The sequence below is a fragment of the Scatophagus argus genome, chromosome 5 (assembly GCF_020382885.2).
Source record: "Scatophagus argus isolate fScaArg1 chromosome 5, fScaArg1.pri, whole genome shotgun sequence".
Classification (NCBI taxonomy): domain Eukaryota; kingdom Metazoa; phylum Chordata; class Actinopteri; family Scatophagidae; genus Scatophagus; species Scatophagus argus.
Genome location: NC_058497.1, coordinates 5,989,628 through 6,013,648, shown reverse-complemented (window position 1 = coordinate 6,013,648; position 24,021 = coordinate 5,989,628). Strand labels below are relative to the sequence as shown.

General features: G+C 41.7%; 2 protein-coding genes across 5 annotated transcripts; one reads left to right on the top strand and one right to left on the bottom strand.

Moving 5' to 3' along the window:
- Positions 1–209: 209 nt before the first annotated feature.
- coq8b (coenzyme Q8B) lies at positions 210–9,125 on the bottom strand. The gene is made up of 16 exons (XM_046389352.1): positions 8,967–9,125; positions 8,280–8,461; positions 7,967–8,123; positions 7,379–7,587; positions 6,754–6,820; positions 6,158–6,232; positions 5,661–5,780; positions 5,492–5,577; positions 5,253–5,393; positions 5,074–5,155; positions 4,083–4,176; positions 3,568–3,709; positions 2,690–2,797; positions 2,506–2,571; positions 2,130–2,216; positions 210–1,369 (listed from the first exon to the last, which is right to left on the bottom strand). Exons 2-16 carry the CDS (start codon positions 8,457–8,459, stop codon positions 1,067–1,069), a joined length of 1,917 nt encoding a protein of 638 aa, XP_046245308.1. The 5' UTR covers positions 8,460–8,461; positions 8,967–9,125; the 3' UTR covers positions 210–1,066.
- A 2,018-nt stretch (positions 9,126–11,143) lies between these two features.
- On the top strand, positions 11,144–23,905 carry fbxo46 (F-box protein 46). Of its 4 annotated transcripts, XR_006843338.1 has the most exons (5): positions 11,144–11,572; positions 17,720–17,792; positions 19,576–20,199; positions 20,303–22,514; positions 22,987–23,905. XR_006843338.1 is itself a non-coding variant. In XM_046388521.1 (4 exons), exons 3-4 carry the CDS (start codon positions 19,723–19,725, stop codon positions 22,127–22,129), a joined length of 2,304 nt encoding a protein of 767 aa, XP_046244477.1. In that variant the 5' UTR covers positions 11,144–11,572; positions 17,746–17,792; positions 19,576–19,722; the 3' UTR covers positions 22,130–23,905. The 4 variants fall into 4 exon arrangements, 3 of the variants coding, with proteins under 3 accessions (XP_046244477.1, XP_046244475.1, XP_046244476.1); XM_046388521.1 differs by having other exon boundaries at positions 17,746–17,792; positions 20,303–23,905; XM_046388519.1 differs by having other exon boundaries at positions 20,303–23,905.
- Positions 23,906–24,021: the final 116 nt, after the last annotated feature.

Below are 24,021 nucleotides of genomic sequence, written 5' to 3'. Positions count from 1 at the left end.
TTAGCTCAACTCTTACATTTTACAAGCCAAGAATACTGTATCAAGATGTTTAACTGTCAATACAAGCACTGTGTGGATGGGGATGAGGTCAAACATGGCCTCCAGTCAATGACATTTGCCAAAGAGGACTAAAACTTAAATAGAAAGATCAATACAGAATGAAGTCCTTGGCTTCTAGCCTCTTCTTGACACTTGCCAGTAAAGCTCAATTTATGACACATATAAATCTGTCTTTAATAATAAAAAAAACAACAATGCACAGCACACTGCCTTGCAGGTTATAGTACACATCTCTGCCATAAAGAGACATAAAAAAGGTCTGACAGTATTTCACATTATGAAGTTTCACGTCAAATAAACTTCTTGATGCGAGGCCATCACTGAATAAGATTCCATTAGACCACCTTCAGTAATTCCTTTAATAATCTGCTCATCTAGTGTGTCAGTCATCACATTTAAGAGAAAGCTTTTTTCACAAACTCATCTGACAGCACACAAAGTCCTTCTAACAAGAGAGAGCACTTGGTAGCATCAGCTCAGCAATGCATGTCTTATTATGTATCCTGAAGACAGAAAATACCCCTTCTCTTGCAGATATGGCAGAGTGAGTGAGAATGAATTCAGATGCAGCACAGATGAAGTATATATATATATATATATATCACAATTTTTTTTTAAAACTGCTCACAAAACTGTCTTGAATGTCCAGCAGCACTGTGTAGTGTGTTTGCTGTGAGAGAGCTGTAACCACTGGCCAAACACATCAACACTCAATATTAATTAAATAATCCTCTCTTCGATCAACATACCAATTTAGTAATTACAGTAATTTAGCTATTTGGGCTTCAGCATGTATTAGCTATGACACAATTATGCACAAAAAAAGGCAAAAGGCAAGCACATTTGTGGTCCTCATTACAGCCCGCTGCCATAGGCTGGTACATGCTGGCATGGTGTTAAGTCTTAGGTAAGTCTGATCCACTGTCTACACTTGTGGACTCCATCTTTTCTGTTCCTTACTTAGCAGCCCTCTCTGAAAAGTGACAGTGACCTTGTCCCTGAGAGTCTAAGCAGTGGCCTGCGCTGCCTCTGCCTGCCTCCTCTGGTTGTATCTGCTGTACACATCCTGGAACATGTCCCTGCACATTATGCGTGCATTCAGTTTGGAGCAGATGAGGAAGGAGCCGGCCATCTTGCGGTGGAGGGAATACGTTTCCTCGGGTGGAGGGGTGAGTCGGTGGCGTAGCATGATGGGGATGAGGCTCTGGATGCGCTGGGTGGTGCTCTGCATGCCGAAGTCAAAGGGCTCCGTAGACGCAAAGGCTTCGCCGAGGATCATCACCGCCTCCACGTGGGCCTCTTCGAAGGCCTGGTAGGAAGCAGGGAAAAGCGTTACGATGGCTTTCCGTGAGAATAATAATCAAATGAACTAAGATTTCAGTATAGAAGCTGGGATGTAAAACCCAAACACACTTCAACCTGTATTTTTAGTGTGCATACTGAGGCAGAGTTTACTGGAGATGTTATATAAGGGTTATATCTTACACAGATACACTATATACACAACAAGCTCTATGTAAACATTTGCAACTGGATTAATGAGGGTTTTTCATTAATAAAAAGTGGCTTTCTTCCTTTTGTAACTATTTTCCTCTAACCAGTCACATTTTATTTAATATTAGGATTAAGATTCAAAATAAGAAACACATTCCACAACTTACAACACAACTGTCTCTCACAAAGATATCATTCCTGACATTTACAGAGTAAATATAATTGATTTGAAATAGTTTCAATTTCTGGTAGTCATTATCAAATGTGAATCGGTCATACTGTCACCTGCACTCCTCTGTGGCCACCGAATTACACATAAATCCATTCATGAATATTGAGATGTTTTTCTAAATGGTGAACAGGGCTGGAAACATGACCTTCTTAACAAAGATACAAAACAATGTGGAAGAAGAAGGAGGATCATGTACTATGACTGTAAGGAAACTGCATCAAGCACAGGCAGCGAGTCTCAGGTGGGAAGAAACCCAAATAAAAAGGCGAAGACAGAAGAGACACTGGGGGATAAATCATATCAAAAATAAATGAGCACAGCAGCAGAGACTGAAATACCTTACCTTGGCCTCGAAGCCTGTCAGGAATTTCAGATCCTTCGATTTGGAAAGAACAGTGGCTCGATCACCCTCAGAGGCTGCATGCACCACCTGAACACACAGAACACACACACAGGTCAAATGATGATTTGGATGTGCTCATCACGTTTATTTAAAGAGCTCTACATTAAGCCTCTCATAGAATGAAGAAGAGGAATATGTGGACACGGATTTGATTGTATATGATGTGTTTTTCATGATGATGATTTTCATGATCATGTTTTTTCTTGGCTGATGCAAAATGTAGCCAAAGACTCTAGTGCTTAATTATTCACAGAAATCTTGTTGCACAAGTCATACTGTGTGGTTCACTGGTGAGAGACTTTAAGATACATCATACCTGTATGTAGTCATCTGTAAATGATTCTGGGTAGCTTCTGCATGCCCCAAAGTCCAACAGAACAACCTACGGACAAGGTGAGTGTGTTATACATCTGCTACATATGATGGTTTTTGTACAATTTAAAATCCATTTTTCTATGCCAGACTATTCATTAAAACGTCGATATCAAAGCGCCCCTCACCTTGTTGGTGTCTGAGTTGTAGAAGAAGTTGGCCCAGTTTGGATCTGTCTGCATGAACCTGAACTCAAACAGCTCCCTGAGACACAGCTGGAGGATGTTGAAAGAAATCTGCAGACAGTTGAGGAGAGGTCTGTGTTTATGGCCACGCTGTTATTATCAATCTGAAAATTTCATGCTCTGTTACAGTCTCATGCATTACATGTATTTCATACATCTTATTCTATTCAGTGTGACTTTCTCTAGTACAGCTGAGCTGCCACACACTCACTGTGTCTGAAGAAGCGGCCTTACAGTAGGTCCTGTTGTATAAGCAGCTAGCAAGTAACTTGTGTCTAGGGGAGGTAGTTAATCTGCTCAGCCCTGCACCACATTATGGCATAGGTCACATATTCTAGAAATAAAAGTGATCTAAACACATTAAATTCCAACAGAAGCCCATGATGGAGGAACAGGGCTCCTGATATGCGCCGTCTACTTTGTCAGAGGGTTTCAGCTGTAATGGTTCCTGCAATTAGTGGTCCAGACTGTGAAGGGCTCCATCAAAACAGAGTGTCCTATGCAGCCTTCTTACTGTGGCCCTTATGTCAAATTCCACAAACTGTTTTTCTCTTTTGCTTGACAAATTGATTCCAACACTTTCATTAATTTAAACTGGTTTGTCACTCCTGGCTTCTTGATGTGATATAGCAATGATATAGATACAATTGACCACCTAATACAATAACAATATTTGATAACGTCACCTTATCGTGAACATTCTGCTGTAGCTGCAAAAATCATTTCAAAATCTTCTTTAATAGCATCAAATTGAGAATTTACTTATGTTCCAATATTATGATTCATATGTTTACTGAGTCAAACATATGAATCATATGTACCTGGTTCCTGGTCTCCTGGTCCAGGTCTACACAGCGGTCCAAAGGGACTCCTTGTACCAGCTCCATTGCCAGCACCCTGCGGCCCGACAGTTCATCGATGACCTCTGGGACTTGGAAAAACTCATCTCCCTCCAGCAGGGACCTGAAAGCCAAATAGAAATAATCAGAAAAAAACAATTAAGACAACCAAGTCATGACATGTGAAAACAGTTAAAAAACATGCACATAAATATGATTAACAATGACTAAATATACTACCTAGAAGCCAGTCTCCAGTATAATAGAATAAGAATAAATCTTGAGTACAAATGTAGCAGTGTTCAGCAATGTTCAGGTGGGTGGTACATGTTAACATGAATGGGTCTCCCAGCACAACATGGTATTATAGTTTTGACTTCACCTGTCAGTGGTTTTAATGTTTTGGCTGATCTGTGTATGTGCAGTTTTGTAGCAAACAAATTGTAATTATAGACAGCTCGTTAGGCTTTATGGTTCAATATGCCACATAACTCTACCTGAACTTCTTGGCACACTCTGCCTCCCTATTGTAGTCACACTCCCATGCCAGCTCCCTCTGAAGAACCTCTAGGCTGCTGTCTGCAAACAAGCCTGTGAAAAAAAAAAGAAACAGTGCAAAACTCAGCAGGCATGACTTAAGGGAACATACTGACTCTGTCATCTTTAAACATCTGCACAGTTTGTAATCACTGTAATCATTAATTATTATAAATAGTTAGACAGACTTTGAACATGTAGGATCATGCACAACAAAGAAACAAGTAACATCTCTATAAATGATGCAGATGTCCTTGCTGTCACTGGTAACAAATATGTCACCTAATTGTAACCTGAAACTATAGCGCCACCCCATGGCCTGAACTGTAATTGTGAAAATGAGAGGGAACAACAGAAACAAATCAATGTTAGAAGGAGCTATAGTCACCTCCCAACCTAAGATGGTCAGTCAAAGAAGGATAAGAATGTGTATTTCTTATCCTCATTATGGTGTTATTGTCACACATGCAGAATTTAAGTAAAATGCCCAGAGGACAACAGAAGCTACTCAAGTGCTTGGATTTTAAATCTTTTCAGGAGGCTTTTTCTCACTGTGAATAAGATAATTTAAGATGATATGTGGCATGAATTAATGAATACACTCTTAAGATAAAGAAAGGTAATGCTCCCCCCCTCCATTAGTCGGCTGATGTGCCCTTGAGCAAGGCACTTAACCCCCCAATATGCTTCCCGGGCGCTTGATGCTGCCCACTGCTCCTGTGTGTGTGTCACTGCATGTAATTTGCCAGGTGCTGCATGTGTGTGTGTTAAACTAAGGATGGGTCAAATGCAGAAGAAGAATTCAGTTTCTGTATGTAAAAATATATATACTGTGAATAAAGCTGATCTTCTTCTTCTTCTTAAAAATGTAACAACTGCAGGAGCCTCTCATGTGAAATTTTAAGCCTCTGACTTCAAAACATGGCTGACAAATAATAATGTGATTGTTACCTTCTGGCAGGACTACACTCATTTTCAGAACTGACATCAAGTTGTTTATATCACTCTGGATGCTCTCTGCCACTCCAGGGTACTAGGAGAAATATGAAGACATAACAGACATAATCAGTGCAGACAGAGAAGGACAGAGGTTGAGAGAAAGACAGAAAAAGAACATGTCTGAATAATACCTGGATCTTCATGGCAATTTCTCTACCATCTTTTAACACTGCATGATGCACCTGGCCGATGGACGCTGCAGCAAACGGTTTGTCTTCAAATGATAATAGCTTGTCTCGCCAGCCTGGTCCCAGCTCCTCCTCTAGAACTTTCTACACAATCATACCCACACAGAAGTCTTACAAACATGAATCTGACCTTTAAAATCTACAGACATTTACTGAAGCATGACATAATGGAGGACGCTTACATTCATTTGCCAGGCAGGCATGAAGTCTGCACTCTGTCTGACTCTCTCAAAGATTTTCTGTAGCTGGGGGTTGATGAAGGAGTTGTCTGAAAAAAAAAAAATATATAAAAATGACTGCCTAGAAATGAGTGAAACCATTTTGCTGTAATGCCGTTGCTGCAGTGTGTACCTTGAATGCTGAGCATCTGTCCTATCTTGAGTGCAGCTCCACGGACCTTGCACAAAGTGTTGACTATTCTCTCAGCATTGGCCTCTGACAGGAGAGGAGAGTCTAACAGGGCACTCATGTCTACAAAACAGACAGAGCACATACACAGAGAGAGACCATTAGCAGAGATAGAAAGCAAAACATAGTACAGCTGCATAAACAAGAGTAATTTGTTTGAAGCTCTGGCCCTTACTAGCCAATTGTAAGCAGGGGGTAAAAGCCAACAGTTGTACATCATTAAACACTGCTCATTTAACATATTAAAGCCTCTGTTTAAGTTCTTGTAAACAGGTTTGATTTAATGCCTGTCCAGTTCCTGGCAGGTGCAGACATATGAGAAACTTCTCCAGGGCAGACCAGCTGTCCATCTGTCTGCTGGATCAAAAGCTATTTTACAGGATGGTGGGGAAGGCAGCAGAGGACAGGAGAAGAGAAGTGAGAAGAACACACAAACACACCTCCTTTTTGTTTGCCACCCAGTGACTGTTTTGCCACTTCTGCAATGGCGCCAATCCCGAGTCCTACTGCCAGTCCTGTAGCGGAACGACAAAAGACACAAGTGATTTTCAAGTTAGAGCCTCTTAGCAGATTATTGAGGAAATGCTGATGTGACACAGCTGCTAATATTGATAAAGACTGAAATTAGATTTCATGTTTGGTATCTTTTACAAAACATTCTTTAAATTAATGGAGTTATGAGTTATGCCATTCACCTCACGCTATGGTATTCTTAATATGCCGTCAGTGTTGTGTGGTAAGGATAAAACAGGGTCTGGTGGATTGCTGATTCCTCTTTTGATGACTGACAAGGCAAGTCTGAATATTTGCTTTTACTGCTACACTATATGTGTTTAATTACTGCCATCTATGCTCTGTATTTAAAGCATAGTGGAAGCTTGTGTGTTTCATAAGACATGTTTTAGAACAAGATCTCATTTCTCCTGCTGTTCTTGGAAACATGTGTCAACCTGGAGTAGAACAAGGAGGAATCTCTCTTGGACAATAGGGTATCAACAAGGTGCCGTGCCAAAAATTACATGTACATTGTTCTTACCCCCAAAATTAACCAGCCTGCTGATTCTCGTGGCAGGTACCTTCCTCTCTCTGGCACGGTCACTCAGCTGAGGGAAGACACACCAGACAATTAAAGCAAGTAATACATTTATTTGAAATCATTTTTAAACCTGTTTTTGATTGTTGTTCCTTAACTCTTGACCTGAAACACAGGGCAAAATTTTTCTCAATACATCACAAAAGCCAACATATTCATTTTCTATTAAGAGTCTAATTCCAATTAGAGTTTATGATAAGCTTTTTATATCTACAGAGAGAGGAACACTGCCATGTTTACACAGTAGTTCAGAGTAGACAAACTTGTTGGGAAAGGGAGGATGAAGTGAGGGGTATTCAGGTGGTTTCACTCTGAAACCTCACCACCAGATGCCACTAAATCCTACAAATTGATCCTTTAAAGCATTTTCCAAACCATTTACTATGTATATTGTTTCTAGCCAAGTCATCACCTTGGTTCATCTGGAAAAACGAATCAAATGACAAGACAAAATGTGCGAATGTAAAGCCAGAAAATGGTTACCCCCTCATTACAGGATATAAGCGCTAACCTGCAAAATAACATAAAGATTAGAAAGTTAAAAAAAGCACACTGCCTATCAACCAACCTTTTGTCTGACAGGTTTTACCAGGGTCTGCTTGGCCTCCCTGGCTTTCTTAATGTCCTCTGGAGTGAGTCTGGCAACCACTGAATCATGGAGTGACCTGGTCTGGTAGTAGTACCTGTGGAGACCGTGGGTTGTGTGAAGGAAGCGAGTGCTCTGTCCCAGCCAGCCTGCCCCTGCAGGAGCTTCGCCTGGTGGTGGAGGAGGAACTCCTTTGGTAGGAAGAGGTGAGGGAAACATTTTATTGAATACATGATGTGAACATCATAATGTGGCTCCTTTAAAATCTTATCATATTGGCCTGTGGGTCTGACTGGCTGATGCACAAAAAAAAAAAACATAAGAGGAGAAAAACATGAGACTTGGGTTTGCATATTCTCTTATTAAAAAGACCTCTACAGTTTTCAACTTCAGCATTTATAGAGGTAAAATTTCCTAAAAATTTTCAAAACAATCTTAGAAATGATTGCACTTCGAAAGGGCCGAAAGCATTACAATATTCTTAAAAAAAAAAAAGAAAAACTCTTTTGGTGCCACCTACTTGATGTGTTTCACCTGCAGCACACGTTAACAAGCTGACATTGACAATACCTGTTGGGATCTCTCTAGCAGCTCCAGCTTCTGTCTGGCTTTGCTCTGGAGCTTCAGGGGGGAACTCAGATCCCACAGCCCATTTGGCTGCTTCATCAGGGTCCATACTCTCCCAACCCTCTGCATCCGGAAACACATCCTCCTTTATTGACTGTTGCTGCAAAAACAGCACAGTTGGATAAATAATTTAGCCCAAAAATGCTACATACCCATAACTTGGGCTACATTTATTCTACACTACTTATTGCACAATGCCCATCACAAGTTTCCAGAGTCCAAGTGATGAATTCAGAGTCTATACAGGAATCCTTACCTCACTGCTGTTGCTCATAAAGGTGCCCACCAGTCCTTCCACCACATCCTGAACAACTTTGACCCCAGCTCCCATGGAGGAGTTGCAGGCCATTAATCGGAGCTGCTCACCCTGGGTGGTGACAAGGGCAGACCCCACTTTACCTGCCCCACGCAGTACCTGCAGGACTTCTGACAGCATTTCTTCATACAGCCAGGTGGAAAGAGAGGAAGGAGTCAAGTTGCAGTGTGTAAGATGGTAGGACAAAACAAGCTTTAAACGTACACGAAGTACTGCCAGGACACTCTTTAACCCAGATAAGCAAATGCATTAATTGTATACATGACAGAACAATGTAGAGGTCAAATATGTGTTATGCTGATCACCCCGCTAGGTGCTTTAACCTTGGGTGTGATGGTTCAAGATATGCGGTCATGAGCACGTGTGTCGCCTATAGAAAAGATAACTTGCAGTCTAGTAAATACAATTTGACAACACATTAAAAGAGTTAAAAATAACAATTACGTTCGACTTAACTAGCTCATCAGCTACCGCCTGTATCATAAATATTGTTCATCATGTTGTGTAACAGCTACTGACTGATGCCTTAAATCACAGGCCAGCTACACTTACACACAGCGTTTATTCTTCCTAATAAAGAAAACGTTACTCTTTGGAATGTTGTTATTAACAACTAAAGTGACTCACTTTTCCTGAAGCTGAGTTATCCAGGGTTTTCTCTCTGACTGTCCTCGTCCACCAGCGTCTGGTTCAATAGTCTGTTTTGCAACGGCCGAACACCCGGAAGTTCACAGTTGATTGACTTGATCGGGCACCAACCACAGTCCGACATTCAAGAGCGAAAGAGGTGAATTCCTTTAACCAATAGTAGTGAAGTATACTATATGACGGACGTCTGAAGCGGGCTCTTTGTCCAATTATCTTTAATCCAAGGCTGGCCTAAAATCTAACAATGACGAATGAGAATTAAGAGGGTGTTGTAGGATGCTTACATACACGTGCAACGAGGTACAGTTACCAAACGCGGGGTGTGATGTATAGATGCTAAACTTTTCAGCTACACATCAGACACGGTGTTCTAAATGATGTGTTAGCTACGTATGTCTGTCACGCCACCCTCTGCTATAAGATGAAGACTTCACTTACCGGCGTACCCATATATCTACACCTTTTGTCTGTGAAAGCATGTTTGTCCAATATATATTTTACAATGTACCAACTGTAATGATCTATTGAGCTGCGTGTTCAGTTGTCAACTGTGAACTGACTTAAACAGCTGACATAGAGATGAAGTCTCCTGTGCATTACATAAAACGTTTATTGCCTGGAAGGGCATAAAATAGATTCATGTGTCTCAATTTTCCAACTATTTTATGATTATGTAAATTTAATTTATGAATAGCTTAGAGAAGAAACATTATTGTTTCTTATTGTTCAACAAAACCTAATTTCAGATTGATAATGTAACTAAAATTGTTGTTGGTTATATGCATTGAATAATAAATGATAAGTGTTCAGCATATCTTATCTCTTACTGGAAGAATAGCCAGTTATTTGATACCAAATGCATATGTGTAGAAAATGAACTTTATTGATCCTACTGCAGGGACGTTCACTTGTCGTGGCAGCTCACAAGAACAGAATAAGGTGCAAAAAGCAAAAAGTGTGCAAAACAGTTTCAAAAATATAAAGAGTTTATAAATTAACAGTTTTAAAATAAACACTGTACAATATACAGCTATATACATATCGAGCTATTATCATATAACCACAATGTTATTCCACTAAAAATTGATAACAAAATTTGCTTCTGAAAACAGAACATTTATGTCAGTCATATGAAAATCCTTTGCCCCATTAATAAATATAGTTTACTAGTTTAGTCATCTTTTTATTTATCACTACATTACTGACCCCCTAGCTCAATAACTATTGTGAGCCTGTTTTGGAGAGCATTTGCATGATTACCACTATCTTGTACAGTGCTATAGATTAAGTACATCAGGCTATGATTGAAAGAGGAAACCTTGAGCTAACATAAATATCTATCTATGTATGTTTAGGTGGGTGGTGTTTGTCAAAGAACATCCACATGATTGCCAGAACCCAAGAATCCCTGCAGAACATTGCACTGTAAACATATTAAAGTTATTCCCTTCCTATGTCAGTGGTTTTAATGTTGTGGCTGATAGGTGTACCATTTGCAGAAGGATGAACACACGTACAAACAATACAGTAGTTTCTTGCCCTCTGCTGGACAAAGAAGGTGCTGCTCTAAGCTTTAGCTTCTTTCCAGTTTATGCATCCATCCATCCAGTTTATCTGAAATACAAACATGTACAAAACATACTGGCCACTATGACATACTTACAGTATTTCCTACACCACGACCTATCTAAAGTTTGATTTAAATGTGTACTATAGGTAATGTATATATAGTAGTGTAAATGCACCAGCGAAGAAGAACTAATGCGAAGAAAAATCTTGAGCGTGTTTCATTATGGGTTTTCATGCTAAAAGAAAAATATGTATACATGATGAAATTATGACAAAATCTTTAGATGTCCTGAAATGTGAAAATGTGCGATATGAAATATTTGTGCTGAAAGAATATTAAGGCATAAATATATAGTATATGAAGCTGATAGAGAATGATAATATTCGTATGCAGAATATGCATACTGTTAGTGTACTATCCGTGTAAATATATATGGATTTTCCCACCTGTCTTAATGCTTTGACACAGTGACCTTTCGATATTGCGATTTTACAGTTTGGTCAAGTGTAGTGGCTGTGGGGGGTGCAGGGGACTGTAGAGGGAGGGAGCTGTGCAGACGCCATATATGGGCACACCACCGACTCTGCATTGCTATTGGCTGTGGGCCTTATGCAGCTGCTTGTCAACAAGATGGCCTTCCTCCTTCTGCCGTTTTGACACTGATTATTTTGGTATCCCCGAGAACATACCGTAAAAGCTTGTGTCACTTCTACAGAGATAGTGGAAGAGCGACTGCTCAGAGTCCTAACAAGGCGTACAGTCACATAGACTTTGTTCAGATAACTGACAGGCCTCGATAGCAGCCATCACTAGACAAGGTTGATAACAGAAAGTAGCTGCTGGCTAATGTCGACGTTAGCCAGCGAGTGAGCTAGCTTAGCTACGTGGACACGGATAGTTAACTCGTGTCACCTGCATTTAACCAGACATACTGGTTTGGTGACAGCGAAAAACAGCGAGGAAACTTTTGTCATCGACAGTTTGCAAGGCTATTTGTGGAGATAACGCTGCTAAGGTAAGCAGGGTTAGCAAATGAAACGTTGAGGGATTTTTTTCATCTTGTTAGCTTGCTAGCAAGCGCTGTTATGTTATTATGCAGGTGCTATCCAGTTAGGAAGCTCGTTAGCTAATGACGGGTCTATTTACAATGTGCAGCTATCCCTTGTAAGCTAGATAAGCTATTATTAACTATTTTAATGCTAAATTATTAGAAGTGTAGTTGGTTTGGAACTAGATTATATTAAGTATTAATAGACTATTTGACCAATAAGGCGCTGAACATGTTACTAAGGTTACAATATTAGGCTAATTGCTAACTTGCTAGTTGGTTAACCATCTAGTGAATGACCAAAGACGTTTCATCAAGACAGTCAGAGGTGATTGCTTCAGTTAAAATGAACGATCAGATGAATATCGTTGCTGCTAGTTTTTGATGCTTGAGACCGCATTTGGTGGTTGTCACTGGATAATGTAGCAGAATTATAGCCATTTTTAGGTTATAAGGTTTTCTAAAACAGCACGAGGAAAAGTACTGATCAAGTGACCTGCAGGTATTTTAACAGTAAGGACTATGCGAGCTATCGAGTGTTGCAAATGCAAATAAACTAATAACCCAGTTAACGCTTTTTTTTTTGGGAAAAAATAGTTGCTGCTCGGCGACATGTGCAAATGGATAAGTAAATACGAACAATTCCACAGTGGTTTCTGTTTGAGGAACAACAGCATATTAAAAACGAAGAATCATTGTTATTGCTAAAAATAATCAGTTGAAGTAGCCCACTTACATACAGTGCTATTTGATTTGATATTGTTAAGCAATACATAACTTACCCTCTTTCTTTCAGGTGTTCAAGTAGGAGAACAGACTGTGTTGACACAGTGGCCATTGTGATTAAAGTATCAAAGCTTGCATCAAAGTCTAACTTGTGACGATGTTACAACACAAACGGCAGATGCTCACACAAACACAATGGCCCTACACCTAAATGGCCCTACACCTATTTTGTGTGCTCAGAACGTTCTTCCCTTCTTCATGTTATTTCACATATTTTTAATGCTATTATATGGCAGTTTAAAATTCTCATTTCATGATAACCATAGTCCTGACTGAAAGGCTGTTCGTGATGTAGTAATGTTCCAAAGCAGACTGTTGTGATGAAGTGATGCACTCAGCTCTATTGTTCTGTTGACAGTCTGGAGGAAAGCTGACCTGGTGGCTGTACTTCTGTTGCATTGTATTCACAGACACCAATGCAGAGTGGTAGATTGAGCTAAGACACTGTGGCATGACTCTGTATTGTCATTTGTCAGCTTTTGGTTGTCTCTCTAAAATGCTTTGTTAATGAGTGTTGATGATCCTGAAGATGGTATGAGGGGGCTGAGTTGCAGTAAAATTGTTATGCATTTATCAGGTTGACTTTTTTTTGCAAGGGTAGCTTCTGGATATTTGAGCTGTTAGATTTAAGGGAAAACAACACACTTCAAAAGCCTGAAGTTGCAAGCTTTTGACATCAGTGCTTCATTTGGTAATCCACCTTGTTAAATCTTAAATTACCATTCAATGGGGATGTGGTATACTCAGTGTTTTGAACTTCAAGCACCTGACATAGTGAAATCATTATCATAGTGATAGAGCATGCCAGACTGCTCTTGATTTGTGTAGGGAAATGACCCAGTCCAGCTGAAATTTAGTTTTAATGTAATGAGACAAACCTGTCATTCTCTCATTATGTACAGCAAGATAATAATTTATGAACAGATCAGTATCTCTCTATCACTATTTCACTATTTGTGCCTGTATGTTGTACACAGCTGTGTAGTGAGTATTACGTGGATTTCCACATTTTGATTGCTGCAGTAATCCACAGGCATTTGCCTCTGAGCGTGAGTAAGCGAATTTGTGTGTAGGCAGACTTTTTTTTTTACAGTGTTAGAAAAACTTGATAGGAGGAATAATGTACAATGTATTATAGATATGATGTCTATGTATGGAGGTTAAATAGCAAAATTACTGTGTCTTGTCTGGTTCACTTGACACAGCTCTCCTTTTATTTTAAACAGACAAATCTGTGATATGGTTAACGTATGCACACCGTGGTACAGTAGGTAGTGTCATCCACATTGACGCCTTCTACCAGCTAGCTGCGTTTAAAATTGCTTTGTTCTGTATGTGTGAGTTAGAGTTAGGTATTTAGTACATACATAGAGTCTATTGACTGTTAATTTGACTGTTTGGGTACCTAATCAAGCTGTTTATACCTGGTATTAACGTGTCTTGGCTGATCCAGTGACAAATGGACAATTCAAACTATGTCAGGGCTAACGTGGCATTACAGTTTGTCTCCACACATGTCTTGAGTGACTGCTTATGTTCTGGTCTCACTTCCCCTCTCTGTATGCAAATAACAGGGCTCAACAATAATGACTGTCCACTTGCCCGGGGCAAGTAAAATCCCTCCTCAGGCTAGTAATCTAGCAACTTGCTTTCCCAACTCGGCTGACTGAAATCACTAGTGTGCATGTTGTATTTTAATTTTATACCAGGAAGTTGATCATTTTTGGCTTTATGCATCCCTGAGCAACTTTCATAGGAATGAATGGGGCCCTGGCTCTGATGCTGTATACCCCATTTTCTCTTAACATATCCGTGGGTGAAGCACGATCGAACATTTTAATTATCCCACAAACAGGATTTTAGTTGGTTGGCATCAGTGGATGGGGGGCAAAACTCTATATATTGCTACAGTTTGCTACAAGTTTGAAGGCAAGGCAGATAAGATTAAAGATGATGATTAACTTTAATCTTTGTTATTGATTGCTAACCATCAATAGATGGTTAAATTAATAAAACTTTGTATAGGGTAAAAATCTTTGAGCTAGTAGATTTCTGATCCACTTCTCCCTTAAAACAACATTAACGTTGAACCCTGAATAAACACACAAAGCTTTCCAAAGACCAAATAATAATAACAAACAATAAAGACACTTTTTAACTGGCAGCCCTGTAGAAGTAGATAATGGGACAAACAAATACGATTTTAAACAAAGAAAGAAATAATTTATAACATTTGCCAAATTCATAAGATGGCCCAAAAAGTCAAGACTTTGTTGCTGTGTTTCACAAAGTTTCAACATTTCTTGTAATGCAGCATCTCACAAAATGGCTCAATTTATTAATGAAGTTTGGGGACTCAAAGGTGACAAAGAAATACCCTTTATTGGTTCCAGGTTACTAAAATTTGACATGTTTACCTTCAATAAAATGTTGTCCTCTACCATGAATTTGTTATAAATGATGAAATCAGTTGAAAAATTCAGTGCGAAACAAAACATCTGCTTATTTTAGCAGCTAAGAAAGCACAAAAACATAATTTGCTTTACGTTGAAGAAAATGAAATCAGTAATTCAGTTGAGTAGGTGGTCCATCAGTATGGCCCTGGATACATTTGTGTACACATTGCTGTTAAGAATGTGACCATATGTGTCCCAGACTTACTCTATTTGTGGTGTGAACGATTGAGTCTCATTGAGTCCTCATTGCATCTTTGGAAGCGTTCACTCTTATTTATAGCTGTCCATTTGTGATTAACCAAGATGCATGTTCATTGCCAGGTATAAACAGGGCTAATGATGTAGACCCTGTCACTGTAGTGCTGCTGTGAAGGATTAGGTTGTGCTGATTTAAAGGATTAGGTTCACGCAGAAAACTTAGGACCAAACCCAAGTCTTTATTTGTGTCAAATTAAGAGAATTGTGTCAAATTAAGAGAACAAAGTAGTTCAGAGCCAAATTAATTGACTTTCTTGGAGTAAAGAACTGAAAAGTGATTGAGAAGACTTTGGGTGTGTCTGGACGTGAGATACTGGAATGGACAGCGTATGTAAAGACTCTCTTTCACAATAGCGGGGCTCAGCAGTAAGGATCGCCTGCTTTTCTTGGACAAGTAAAAATATCACCTCGGGATTGCAAATCTAGCAGATCACTTGCCAGATAAACAAGAACAAATATTGAGTTGTGTGTTGGTGATGGACACACCGAAGGGATGAGACATCTTGTGCAGTACCCATAGACAGTCATGAGAAAATGGCAGCAGGTAAAAACATGTATGAGGTGAAGCACAAGCAAACGTTTCGGTTACCCTGGAAACAGTAATTTAGTTGGGCTGTATTAGAGGATTTGAGCAGAACAGTTTATGTAATTTTGAGAGTAAGACATAATTAACATGACTATTAACTTAAGTCTGCTATTATTTGATAACCATTTATAAATAGAACAATTTGTATAGGGGAAAGTTAAAATTAACTTTGAGGAAGTTTTTCAGGTTTAATAGAGAGACTACTAACAGAGACCCCATGCCTTGAATAGCGTATAATACATTTCTTAATAAGCATTATCTCAAAACAAATTGATTGAATTAGCATCTAAGGCCAGCTTAAGCTCAAAACTTGAAAGGCAGTCTGCAGACAGGATCTGATAATATTGGTGTTTAATGTGGATGGAAAAAGACAAAGAAAAATGATGATACATCACTCCTAGAGTTTATGAATCACCATCATCTGACAACAGAATTTCTAACAGTGACAACAGACTAGTTGTGATTAAGTTATACCAATACAATATAAGGCCCTGCGATTGACTGGCGACCAGTCCAGGGTGTACCCCGCCTCTCGCCCGTAGTCAGCTGGGATAGGCTCCAGCTCCCCCGTGACCCTGACGGATTATAGAAAATGGATGGATGATACAATATAAGTGATCATAGAGAGTAGGAGGTGCCAGAATGGAACTGAGACTAACAGGAGTAACCAGGCTGTGAGTGTTGCAATCCTTGCCAAATAGTGGTTACACTGCACAGAGGAGGAAGAAGAGACTTTTTTCATCTTTTTAAGTTTTGGTGTAGATGGAGGACAATTCAGAAATGCTGTGTGTGCACAAGACTTTTTTTTATACTTGTGGTTTCAGAGTTATCTGCTCTAATAAATCTATTACTCTACTAAATTCAAAGAAATGACAAAGCTAATATTTCTGCTGTGTAGTTTGTTAAGGTGGATGATGTTCAGTGTTTATTTTTATGTATGTGTGTGTGACTTTGTACTGGAGGGCCTCAGTGGGCAGACCATCTCTCCCCTGGCCCCTCTTATAATACCATCTAGTCTGTTTTGAGAGACGGATTGCATGATGCAGAGGGAGGGTAAAAGAAGAGCTGATGGAAAGGAGGTAGAGAATAAAAGCAGTTAAAGAGAGAGAGAGAGTCACAAGGGATCATGGAGAGAAAGGGCAGTAAAAAAGGTTCACCAGCTTTTTTTCCTCACAACGGTATAATCTGCCTGCTCTTAGCTGAGTTGTTGCTGTGTGATTATAGAGGAAGCATTTGAATTGGTTCACCACACTGTGTGGGCGGTGTTTAGTTTTTGCACCTCTCTGAGCCGTTCCATTAGTCCAAAGGCACAAAGCACCACCCATTTAGTGTGATTGAAGCACGACAATGACCTGTTCTAAATTTACTGTGTGATCTAAAGTCAGAAAAACCAAACCTCCACAAATACATCGACTTTTTTTGTAAGAAAGCTCTTTGATCAGCCTTGTGTTATGCAGCAAGAGCTCTGCATTAGTCATGTGGACCACTGTAGGAGTTATAGTTGGTGCAGTACTATCTTGTAGTGTACACTCCGAAACTTAAATTTGCATTATTCTTAGGCATTACACCAGGTATTTTTGTCAGAGTGAGAGACATGCTGAGCCAGTACAAATGGTTGCAAATAATCCAAACAGCTTTTTTCAAATTTATGTTACACTCCAGAGGCAAACCAAGCAATCTGTGAAGAATTTAACACTGTATAGGTACATGAAGATGCTTATTCATGAATTCCTATTGGAGTTAACCACATGTCTGGAACTGTAGTAAGCTTGTGTTGATCAAATTGTGTATTGATGATTGAGGGGATGATTGGCCCTTGTGTTTTTCCCTATGCCAGTTTTAACTAACTTACTGTCAGAACAAAGATGTTAACACCCTGCATCTCTTTTTCCATATGCCTGCTCACCACAACTTTCTCTGCACTTCTTGCACTTCTTAAGAGTAAGTTAGTTAATGTTACGGTTATGACTTGTATTGTGATATTGGTTTTTTTGTTGTTGTTTTTTTTTTTAAACTCCCTTGCAACAGATTCTCTCTCATTTTGATCTATGCAGCTGTGTGCACCAGACTCCATGCTGCTCCATGTAGGCTGATACTTCAGGTGTGTCTCACTCACCTGTGTCAGTTTGTGTTTCCATGTAAAACCTAAAAAATTTACAATTCCAAGTCTTTTTTTTGACAATATGTGCATAAATTTGAGGTTGATGCCCAATAAAGGGCATTGAATAAATGTAAATGTTCTGCATTTTGCATGCTCAGCAGAGCAGGGTGTGCTACTTTCTGGACAGTGAGACACACACACACAAACACACACATCTTTTGCATCAAGTCTGATGAAAGTTGGAACTGTAGCTATGACCCACATTTCCCAGTAGTTTGTTAAGTTTACTGTATTATGTTTCAGCAAGTGTTTGTAACATTTCTGTTAAGAACATAGTGAGTTGTTTTGAGAATCATCATTGTGTTGCTTACAGTTTTAACCATTACTGAGAATCGTTGGCATTGCTTTGATTTTACTCAATGCACATATAGCGTTAAAGATTTGGGGCGCTCACCTTTATCGCATCTTCTGTTTCCTCTTGATATTGTGCTTGTTAACATATGGTCTGACTCTCGTGTTAACAGAAGATACCAAATTGCATAGCACAAACAAGAATTAAACATAATTTATATTGGGCTGTTTGATGACTGGAGTGGCTGTTCCATACTGATAATTAAGGTGATTAGCTGGAGAGTTAAAATTTATCTCACCTAAGTATCTCATCATTCATACTATTTTATGACTATTTATGTCTGGAACAGCAGAACTATGATATTGATGTTCTACTGTCTGCTTATGAAGACATTACACTGATCAGAGTCTAAAGTTAGCATGAAAAAGAAAAGCCCTTTCCAGTTTAATCCCATTATACAGTTGTAACATGTAATATATAAAGAATAACCTTAAAGCAGCAACTGCTTTTGGAAGCAACTCAGGATGAACAGATGAAGCGTAACTGTGTGTTCAAGCTTTTGCCAGATACAGAGGAGGCCTGCAGATGAGCAGTGGGTCAGCCATGTTGCTCCTTTGCCACTTGTTCCTCTCCTTAAGCATGCTGGCACGTTCCTGGCAGTCCCTACAGCTGGCATAGCTGCAGAAGCAAAGCATGCTGGGTGAACCGAAGGCTTCCCTCCTAGCCTCTAGCATAGGCTCTTTAGCAGAGAGAAAGGGGTGGGGACAGGGAGAACAGCTACAGTAGTTTCACTACTACCCCACCCCCTCCTGCTGTTTGCTAAAAATAGGTCCAGCATATGCCTGCATGCTCCTCCCTGTGTTGCCTCCTATTAAGCAAGTCCTCTTTGAAGCACTGGGATGCAGAAGAGCAGCAGGAAGAGAGAGGGGAGCATGGGCAGAGTGCATTCTGAGCTTTTCCATCCTTCATTCCTTTCATCTACTAGCTGCAGACACCAAACCTGAAATGGAATCCCTTTAATTTGATTTAGAGGCTCCAAGGCGAGGGAGAAAATCTTGGTATACTGTAGCAAATGTAATTGACAATTGAGTTTGGCCAAAGTATAGGGCAGGCCAATTGTAATTAGTTCAGTTAGTAGTCTGATGATAGTTCTGCTCTCTCGTCTGGTGGCTGGGCTGCTGGTACACAATACTAACACCCTGTCTGAGTTGTACCTTGAGGCAGCGATTCAGCACAGCCTCAATCAGTCATTGATTATCTGAATTGATTCCCACCCTGATGAGCACTGTTGTTCTAGAGATATGAACACTGTTTTCAGTGACTGAACTCATACATGACTGTGCCATTTCTCCTTTTTTCTTTCCTTTTTTCATTCTACCTTCCCTGTCTGAACTCCACTCTTACGTGATTTTTTTTTCTCTGTTGATGCAGGTTGTATGCCCAGTGTTGCTGGTGAGCTTGGTGACAAACAGTGCCCATCAGGTTGGCACTGGAACAGGGAGCCAACGATGAGAGCTCTGGCTCTGTGTTTTTGCTGGCCAGCATAGATGCCGATATGCCCCGGGGGTCCTCATCCTGATGGACCGAGACACCTTCTCCCACATCCGTCTGTGGTGCCCACGTCCCTTTGGCACCTATTCCCAGAACAAAGCAAGGAGCCCGGGATCAGGGGGCAGCAGCGGAGGCGGTGGTGGGACAGGGTCCCCTTCCCTCTGCAAAGCTGAGCCCTCTCAAGCGGCCAGAAGGACGGATGGAAGTGAAGATGGGGGGATGACAGTGGGGGTACATGAAGACAATGGAGAAGAGGATGATGTGGGCTCAGAGAACACTCCACCTGAACCTGAGATTGTCTCCAGCTCCCTGTCAGAGAGCCAGGCCCCTCCTTCCTCTTCAGCCCCTCCCTCACCACCCTCTTCAGGGTCCCAGATGGAGGATGGCCGTGTGCTGTTAGACACCTGGTATGTCATTAAGCCAGGCAACACCAAGGAGAAGATAGCCTTTTTTGTTGCACACCAGTTCAGTGGGGCAGGCCAGCCCAGACCCAGCGCCATGAAGGTAAGAGGCTGAAACAAAATATGCAGCACCAAATTGCATTTTTGTAAGAGGTTTTAGTACAGTATGGTTATTTTTCAAATAACTGTGATTTATTTCTTCACAGGTTAAAGGTAACTGGGCAACTGACTGCAGTAAAGCCAAAAGACGAAGACGTTGCTCATCCTACGACCCTCCAACTCGCTCCCAAGCCTCAGAGTCACACCTCAGCCATGACTCCTCCCCTGCGCCTTCGAGCCCTGATGAGCCACTTTTAGCAGGGGTGAATGAGACAGATCTGCTGTCTGTGGCAGAAATGGTTGCCTTGGTTGAGCAGAGGACTGCAATGGCCCTTCAGGGAATTGTGGCTGCTCATGGGAACCAACACCACCAGCCCCCTACAACCACTCACAGTCAGGGCCTTACTCCCCACCAGCACACCCTTCTCCGGGGCACAGTGTCAGACCCCACTCCTGTGGTGTTTGTATCAGACAGTTCAAATGGCCAGCCCTCCAAAGATGCCCAGGAGTCATCATCTCCCATCCAGACAGACCAGGAGCTGGAGGCGCAGCAGGAGTCATGCAGGGTAGCCCAGGCCATTGCGCACTTTGAGTCCCAGAACCTGGAGAATCGGCTCCATCTGGGTCCCGGACCTGGAACAGACTCTTCTAATCGAGACAGAGAGAAGGAGCATAGGAGAGGAAGGGAGCCCGGTTTGTTAACCCCTCCTCCACCCCCCAGCCACAGTCATGGTGAGGTTAGGATAGCCTTCCGGGTGTCAAATCTGGACCCGCGATCTCAGCTGGAGCCAGCTAGCAGGTCCCGCTGTATGTTTATGAGCTGTGGTGGAGGGGGTAACCAGGCAGCAGCCAGGGCCAAAGAGAAAATCACCTGTGATCTCTACCAGCTCGTCAGCCCCTCATCTCGAGACCCCAGTAGTCTGCTGCTTGCCGCCACAACTGCAGCTCCCAAACCAGATGGAGACCTCCATCACCCAGACAGACAGGCCTGTGGCAGCCCAGACCCAAGCCAGGAGCTTTCTTCTGTAGAGAAGAAAGCTGTGGGTATGGGACGGGAGCGAGTGACTGGCTTCCATGTGGAGGTTGTGGTGACAGGTGCTGTGGACCAATGTGTGTTTTATGGCAAGGACAGTACAGAGAATGTGCAGGAGGAGACTGTGTGTTTTGCTATGCCTAGTGGGGGAGGGGGTGTTGGGGGTGTAGGCAGCTCCACTGAACCTTCATCAGATGATCCCCCTCCTGGACAGCTCTTTTTCCTTCAGCCCCCTCGGGGTCCAGAGGAGGATGCAAAAGGAACAGGCACTGGCAGTGGGTCAGGAGTGTGCTCTTTGGACTGTGCCAACAACAATGGCCCTGGGACTGGAGTGGCAGTGGGCCCAGGGGATCGGGCACCTCGACCAGATTCTCCTGGTGTTGGGGACGAATGTTCAGACCCTTCGTTGTGTCGCCTTTACCGCCATGTATCCCATGACTTCCTGGAGATCCGATTTCAGATTCAGCGCCTCCTTGAACCACGCCAGTACATGCTGCTGCTGCCCGACCACATCATGGTCAACATCTTCAGCTATCTGCCAACACGTTCACTGGCAGCCCTCAAGTGCACCTGCCACTACTTCAAGGTGTTAATCGAGACATATGGGGTGCGGGCAGTGGATTCACGCTGGAATCAAGACCCTCTCTACAGGGATGATCCTTGCAAGCAGTGTAAGCGACAGTATGAGCGTGGGGACGTTTCCCTGTGCCGTTGGCACCCCAAACCTTACCACCATGACCTGCCTTATGGACGTTCCTACTGGATGTGTTGCCGGCGCACAGACAAGGACACACCAGGCTGCCGTGTTGGGCTCCATGATAACAACTGGGTCCAGCAGCCTGCCGATGGCTCCCAGCCCATTCGTATCAAGAGGGAGGACAGGAGGGAGGAGGCTAGGTAGAGGGCAAAGAGTACCTAATTCATATACCACACCCCCACCCCCTGCCTCCTCCTTGCTTCCTCTCATCTGTTCACGCGATGAACAGGAGAAAAGAGAGGAATATAAGGAGGATTTAGCACTCCAGGACTGTTTTGTGTTGTTTTGCTCCGACACTCCCTTCTTGTTCTTGCCCTCGGTGGAAGGATTGAGATTTAAAGAAGGAAGAGAGGTCTATCACTCTCCTTGCCTTTTTTGCCCTCCAGAATCCCTCTCCCCCACTGAGCACCAGAGTGGCACCTTTAAACATTTGCATACCAGGGTTGGGGTCCCCTCCTACTACTGTCAGTCAGCCCTCTTTCTGCCTCATTCTTTTGGGTTTCCGTCTAACTCCATACTTGGTTGTTAGGTAAATCATGTGAAAACTTTGCAGTGTATTTGATTGAGATTAGCATTCATAAAGTGACGCATAGAAATGTAATGCCCTAGAGCCTAATTACTGTTCCCAGTACTTGTTCTGTGTCGTATTACAAACTTCCATTTTAGCTGTACAATGGTGCTTCAAGGAATGAGCTGTACTGACTCCAACAGGTATAAAAGTTTTCACTGGTGGAATGTTCAGCTTTGCTATGAAATGTGATTGTATAAAGCAAACTTGATTTTTCCATTGTGCAAGATCACCATTTGAACCTCTCCTGCGTCATGCATTTCTGTTTTTCTGAATGTGCTGTAATGTTGTACTATGTCAATTAGTCCCCTGATAATGCTGCTGAAATCATTGCCTGTGTCACTGATGTTAATGCTGAAATAACCATGACAAGCATGGTCTCATCTAGCCAGTCTCACCTGGCCATTGAGACCTGTTCTTGTCATTGTTTCAGAGTGGACCCTAACCTTGCTGACCAGCCATAAAGAGGAGCCAATGGGAGATGGACTTAACTGATCAAGACCAGTGGGATTGAATGGGATTTAAAAAGAGAAACTTGATGTCACTTTGGAAAGGCCTGATGTCACTTTGTATGGTTTGATTGAATTGCTTGTTTGCCTTTTTTTTTGGCTGTTTTATTAGGGTGTGAGTCAGAGAATGTTTGCCGTTGTATTTGCTTTTATTCTTGGGATCTTGTTCTCCCTGTGTCAGTCTGTCACCCTACTCAACCTGCAAAGATGTATTTTTAAAATACTCCATCTTTGTTTTAACCCCCAGCTCTCTCCCTTTCATTCTCCTTTCCGTCCTCCGAGTTGGCAGAGGGCAGTGTTTGCCAAAGCCGTTCATGCTTTGAAGCGGGTGAAACCAACTACCACAGACCGCAGAAACACTCTACACCAGCTTCCAGCCTTAAAAGCCCCCTACCTCCTCACTCACCCTGCTGGAGATTGAGGCGTCAGATACCTCACAGCTGATCAAGAGTATTGGGAGTTGCACAGGACCTGTAAGTGGCTAGATTTCAGAGGCTCGATAGACTCGATCCAGCTCTACTGGATCCACCCATAACTCTTTGTGTGGGAGTGTATGATGAACAGTGCCTGGTGAGGGCTCTGACTCTTAATTCTTTGAAAAACCTCTTTCTCCCTCCTCCCCCCCTCTCCCTTGCTGTTCGACTCCCCCACTCCTGCAAGCTGACAGACTGGACATTAAAGAAACTGATATGATGAATGATGCTGAAACTTTGCATGGAGGTGGGAAGAAGGTTGGGTAGTCATGGGAGAACTCTGTAGGTTCCAGACATGTACAATGCTATTGGGAAATATCTGCTTAAATAAAAACAGAAATGATGATTAAAAACTGGAATACTGAATCACTCCCTGGCTTGTGTGGTGTTTAATAAATAAATATAAATACCAGGCATGCAACCAGTGACTGCTTTAAAGCTGTGATGCAATGATTGATTAAATCATTTGTCCTTTAAAATGACTGT